Below are 6200 nucleotides of genomic sequence, written 5' to 3'. Positions count from 1 at the left end.
CATCCCGCCGCAATGCGGTCCAGCCCCGCTCGGCCGCCGCGGCCTGCCCCGGGCGGTGCGCTGCGCCGCGCGGGCCCCGTCGCGGGGGGCCGTGGCGGCGGCGGCGGCGGCGGCGGCGCAGGTCGCCGCGGCGGCGGTGGCCACGGCCGAGGGGCGCGAGGGGGCGGAGCGGCCCGGCCTGGCGGAGCGGCTGCGGATGGGGAGCCTCCTCGAGGACGGCCTCTCCTACAAGGAGAGCTTCATCGTCCGCTGCTACGAGGTCGGCATCAACAAGACCGCCACCGTCGAGACCATCGCCAACCTCCTCCAGGTACGCGCGCGGCTCCTCAACTCTCTCTCCCTCTCTCTCTCCGCCCCACGAGGAGATCCGGGAAGGAGGAAGCTCGATTCCTGCCGGCCTGTCTGCTATAGATTGCGAAATGAGATGCCATCGCCCACCCCCTTGGGGCTCTCAAGAGCTAGCTAGGGGTTCGGATCTGAATTTTCGTACCTTCAGAGTTATGGCAGATTCAGAGCTCCTGCTGCTGGGCCGCCATTAGAATTTAGCAAGGGGAGTTCCTAGTTAGTGCCATTATGCTCAAAAATGTGCTGGGTGCCCTTTGCCTAAGTTGAGAGCTCGAGCTTGAACAATTTAGCTATCCTAGCGCCCGTGATATCACCCACAGAATTGCGCGTCACGCTCAAAACTAGTGTGACTTTTCCTTTGTCCATGGTTAACTAAAGCCTGGGCTCTTGAAATCCTGTGCTCAAAGATCTGATAGGGAACACCAGTGCTATTGTGGATCGACTCAGTCTAAGTAATTCTGCGTGCTGCAAGAATTTCAGTGGGGCTGTTACCGAATCTCGTGGATTTGCTTGCTTTGCCATATAATCAACTAATCTCCGTTCTCACAATAAATAAATCAAGTAACATTTCATTATAAGTACGCTACGAAATGTAACGTCCTGGATGATCCATCTGTCATGGCATAATGGTGGGCTTGTCGATAACTGTCTCATTATTTTTTCTTTTATGGCCTATTTGTGATAAGCTTTCTTGTAACTGCAGGAGGTAGGGTGTAATCATGCACAAAGCGTTGGGTTCTCCACCGACGGTTTTGCCACGACTACAACAATGAGAGAACTTGGACTCATTTGGGTGACAAATAGGATGCACATTGAGATCTACAAATACCCTGCTTGGTAAATTTGCAAGAGAAAGATAATATTTGTTCCCGCCGTTCTCCTTGAAGCATGATTTAGTCCTGACTTGGGTAATTCTTCTACGTATAGGGGTGATGTTGTTGAGATCGAAACATGGTGCCAAGCTGATGGAAAGATCGGTACTCGGCGTGATTGGATCCTTAAGGATTTAGCTAATGGTGAAGTTATTGGTAGAGCTACCAGGTACATACTGCTCAAGTGTGAAGCTTAAGCTTTTTTGTTCCGTTAGAGATACTCATCATGCTTGTTCACAGTTAGAACCACTGTTATGTGTAATGGAAGAAGAAAAAAAAAGACAAGTAATTGTTTTGTACCTGTTTTATAACTAACTATATGTCTTGCCTTTTTTAACTTCATCTCCACCTTGTTATCTGCACCTTTTCTTCTCCATGCATATTTAGCAAAGTTAGTTTCTAAGACAGTCATCAGAGTTTCAGCAACTAAAATTAAAGTATGTCAATAATGAAAATATGTACTTCTCCATGCAAATCTGGCAAAGTAAGTTTCTATGACAGTAATCAGACTTTCCAGTTGTTCTTGCAGTATACTTTATTTGATGTGGTCTGCTGTACTTATTTGCTGCTTGTTGACTTAATAGCAGCCCTAATGATCCATGCTTAAGAAGGAGGATCGGTTAGGGACTTTGTTTGGCTGTTCAACATATGTTTACATAACTGAAGTTTAATAGTTTAGTACAGAGCTAGATCTCTCACTGTGCTCAGCACAAGTAATGAAGTCGTATCACTTGTTTTTCCAGCAAGTGGGTCATGATGAACCAAAATACACGCAGACTTCAAAGAGTCAGTGACGAAGTCAGGGATGAGGTGTTTATCCACTGTCCAAAGAGTCCAAGGTAAATCGGTACTCATATTTTCCTCTTCTTTAGGCTTGAACTGAGATATATCGCCTCTTTTATAATTCAAATGTGCTCCACTGCACACTCTTATGGTCTTATGTGATTCAATGGATAAATGTTCTTGAATAACTTGAAAATTGCTGTAATATTTTTTCCCCATTTTAGTCAGTCACAGATAACAAATTACCATTGTGCAGATTAGCATTCCCTGAGGAAAATAATGGTAGTCTGAAGAAGATTCCTGTTCTAACAGATCCTGCACAGCACTCGAGGCTCGGTCTAGTGGTTAGTTTTTCTCCCCTTTATGGATGGTTGTTATGACCTGCACTTGAGCAACTGTAATGCTGACATGCCTTAACTTCTGAATTGCAGCCTAGAAGAGCTGATCTGGACATGAACCAACATGTCAATAATGTCACTTACATTGGTTGGGTCCTCGAAGTGAGTTTTCCAGCAGCCCTTTTTGTAATCATCAGTTCACCGTTCCTCCTTTTGCCTGAGTTATCCTGTTTCCAAACTTCCTTTATTGAGATAGATATCTCGAGTAGTTCACTATCACTTATTTGGTTATTTCTTAACACTCCCTTCTGTAAACAATCACTTGCTGGAATCATGTATAAATGTATCCTTGTTGATTTGTGATAGTTTCTGATATCTCTTTTCTTTTTCCTCTCAAACCACAGAGCATACCTCAAGATATTATTGATACCCACGAGTTGCAAACAATCACTCTTGACTACAGAAGAGAATGCCAGCATGATGACATAGTCGATTCTCTCACCTATATAGAGGAGGAGATAAATTCTAATGGATCTCTGTTTTCAGCGCCGCACCCAGAAGAGCAGCGTCAGTTCTTGCACTGCTTGAGATTTGCTGGGGCTGGGGACGAGATCAACCGTGGTCGCACCGTGTGGAGGAAACTGGCTAGATAGAAAGTGATATGTATTTGCTCATATGTATTGTGCTGTTCCATTTGTTTTACCGTTTTGCTCTTTGCGACCGGCGCCGCATCAGGAGAGGATCAATTGTACCCGGAATTTTGTGATTACCTTTGTGACATGTGTAACAATCAATGCCAACCTGTGGCAAATGTTGGACCTCAGCTGGTGTTCATCCGTTTTGGACTATGCAATATATGTATGTATACAAGACTACAAGAGGTCCATTGACATGCTGGTCCAATTCTTGATTGCAAGTTCGCCACAAGTATATCATTGCATCAAGGGTTGATCTTATGGTCATTGCCAAATGCTGGTGTGTTCTGTTCGTTTCTCTCTGGGATAACACCGAGGTTGGTGTCAAAATGTGCCACTTGGTCGGTCCATATGTTTTTGCCATGTTATTATTCATCGTCTCAGATCCTCCATGGAACTAGCAAAGTCGTAAGGTAGGTTCAAAACATAGAGACTGGCAAAAAAGTTTGAAGCAAAAAAACAGTAGCAGAGTGTGCTACTGCCAACAAATTCGTGAGAAATGGGCAAGACATTTTCAGCAATCACATGCCTTCAGGGTAACTTCAGTTCCATCAAGGAACCCCATAATCACAGCTACTGGGTCACTCAGTGGTGTTTTGCAGCACCAAAACACATCGAAGATAAGTTGCTATGCTGAAGCGTCTCCAATTGACCACACACCAGAAGCAGGACACGTCCGTTTTAAAGAAAGAAAGAAAGAAAGAAAGAAAAAAGCAGGACACTTCCAGCCCGTGGTTCGTTTTAGGGTCGGTGGAGCAGCTTACAGCCGTTTGCTGGAGCAATCAGCCTTTCTTTGGGCCTCTGTCTCTGGCGCCGTGTAGCCGGAAACTACTAGGTGAGCTTGGGCGCCTGGCTGTATTTTTCTTCTTCTGTTTTTTCAAGTCCCAGGAGATCATACATACACATGACTAGAGTATCATGTGCAGATTTTAAGCTTGATGCAAACAAATGTATTCGTGAGGCCTGTGGAAAATGGACAAATTAACTGCACAAAAGAAGTTGCGACTCTAGGCACTAAGTAACTCTTGTTCTTTTTTCTTTTCTTTGCGAAGAACACAAACTAGCATGTTTTAAAATGTGCATGCCACAATTTATTCAGCATTTCTAAAAATTTACAGTATGCTTTTATCATTGGTTTTCTCTTCTTATTCATGGGAGACCGTTGAATCTGTAACTTTGGCCTCTTGGCATTGTTAATAGTGTTGGCCTTGGTCCCGTACTTACTAACTCCGACGAGTACTTTCCGCGGAGACGCGCACGTACGCAGCAGCCGTAGCTAACCAGGCACACCAGAAACAATCCGGCGAGACGTCTGGCTATGCAAGACACGCACACGAGAACTTGAGATTGATGGCTAATAGGACCGTGTCGGTCCTATGTGTTTATTGCTTTTCGATCTGATATTACAACGTAGGGCTACCCGGGTATTTATATTAGCTAACGTAGCCTATTAGAATACCTAGTCGGTATCGGTGACTGCTCCTAGTCCGTACCGGACATGACATTTGTTGGATAAACAACAACTAGTATTTACGGAGGGCCAAAGGCCATTACATATACATGTGTGGTAAAATGCAGAAAACCCCTTATACAATGGGGATAAACCGAAAATGGACTATACACATCTAACATACCCCCTCTCAAACTCATGGTGGATCAACAACACTGAGTTTGGAAAGAAGAAAACCATGCTGCGCTCGAGTCTGTGCCTTCGTGAAGAAGTCCGCCAACTGTGACTCAGTGGGCACATAGTGGAGAGCGAGAGTCTGATCCTGCACAGCAGCACGCACAAAGTGGACATCCACACCGATGTGCTTAGTGAGCCCATGCTTCACCGGGTCACGCGCAATACTGATAGCACCGGTATTGTCTGACAGTAAGGGAGTCGAGGTAGTAGCAGACACACGAAAATCCTCAAGTAACCACCGCAACCAGATCACTTCAGCCGTCAACATAGCCATGACCCGCAACTCAGCCTCCATACTCGAGCGAGAAACAACAGTCTATTTCTTTGTCTTCCAGACAATAAGAGAGCCACCAAGAAAGACACAGTAAGCAGACAGCGAGCGTCGATCAGAGGGATCACTAGCCCAGGTAGCATCAGAGTAGGCCTGGAGCTCAAGAGAGCTGTAGCGGGGAAAGAAAAGGCGCTGAGAGATCGTGCCACGAAGATATCGTAGAATACGGATAAGGTGACTATAGTGGACAGAGGTGGGGGCTGAAACGAACTGACTCAAAATGTGGACAGGATAGGAGATGTCAGGACGCGTAACAACAAGATAGATAAGGCTGCCAACAAGGTAATGATAGCGAGTGGGATTAGGAAGAGGGTCACCATCAGAGGCACGAAGCTGAACGTTGAGCTCCATAGGAGTCACAAAAGATCCTGAATATATTTTTCTTGGGGGATGCAGAAGCCATAAGAGGTCGAGGAGATCTCAATCCTAAGAAAACAGCGAAGTGGACCAAGATCAGTCATGAGGAACTGGCCGCGAAAGCGAGCCTTAACAAAGGCAATGTAGTTAGAGTCGTCACCAATGATGATTATGTCATCAACATAGAGAAGGAGAAGAGTCTGACCACAAGGAGACTTGTGAACAAACAATGCGGAATCATGATCACTGGGCAAGAAACTAGTGGCAGTCACCACAGAGGCAAAGCACTCAAACCATGCGCAAGGAGCCTGTTTAAGGCCATAGAGGGAGCGGCGAAGTCTACATACCATACCATCAGGAGCATAGTACCCCGGTGGTGGCTGCATATAAATCTAAGCACGCAACTTGCCATTGAGAAAGGTGTTATGGACATCAAGTTGAGAGATAGACCAATGACGAACAGAAGCCACAACAAGGAGAGTGCGGACAGTGGTCATGTGGGCCACATGAGCGAATGTCTCATCATAATTGTTTCCCTGCTCCTGCTGAAAACCACGAGCCACAAGACGAGCTTTGTACCTCTCAAGAGAACCATCAGAGCGAGTCTTAATCTTGTAGACCCACTTGCAGGTGACGGGACGAACTCCGGAAGGGTGAGAAACCAGATCCCATGTGCCAGAGCGCTCAAGGGCAGCAAGCTCTTCGGCCATCGCAAGCTGCCATTCAGGCTGAGTCATGGCAGTCTGATAGAAGTGGGCTCAACAATAACAGAGAGACTGTACCGATCAGGAG

General features: G+C 46.0%; 1 protein-coding gene across 1 annotated transcript; it reads left to right on the top strand.

Moving 5' to 3' along the window:
* Positions 1-144: 144 nt before the first annotated feature.
* Positions 145-3244, top strand: LOC119302181 (oleoyl-acyl carrier protein thioesterase 1, chloroplastic-like). The gene is made up of 7 exons (XM_037579215.1): positions 145-310; positions 1049-1182; positions 1273-1386; positions 1961-2056; positions 2257-2344; positions 2432-2500; positions 2743-3244. Exons 1-7 carry the CDS (start codon positions 197-199, stop codon positions 2989-2991), a joined length of 864 nt encoding a protein of 287 aa, XP_037435112.1. The 5' UTR covers positions 145-196; the 3' UTR covers positions 2992-3244.
* The last annotated feature ends 2956 nt before the right edge of the window (positions 3245-6200 follow it).

This window comes from Triticum dicoccoides, chromosome 5A (assembly GCF_002162155.2).
Source record: "Triticum dicoccoides isolate Atlit2015 ecotype Zavitan chromosome 5A, WEW_v2.0, whole genome shotgun sequence".
NCBI classification, from domain to species: Eukaryota; Viridiplantae; Streptophyta; class Magnoliopsida; order Poales; family Poaceae; genus Triticum; species Triticum dicoccoides.
Note: the sequence above shows the minus strand (reverse complement) of the source record. Positions and strands in the feature narration are given on the sequence as shown.

What these genes read in the sequence shown, in the direction of transcription:
- LOC119302181 (XM_037579215.1), top strand. Translation starts at nt 197, where the DNA reads ATGGGGAGCCTCCTCGAGGACGGCCTCTCCTACAAGGAGAGCTTCATC. An exon ending in CACTGTCCAAAGAGTCCAAG is followed by an intron (nt 2,057 to 2,256) that starts GTAAATCGGTAC and finishes ACCATTGTGCAG; the next exon opens with ATTAGCATTCCCTGAGGAAA. An exon ending in ACTCGAGGCTCGGTCTAGTG is followed by an intron (nt 2,345 to 2,431) that starts GTTAGTTTTTCT and finishes TCTGAATTGCAG; the next exon opens with CCTAGAAGAGCTGATCTGGA.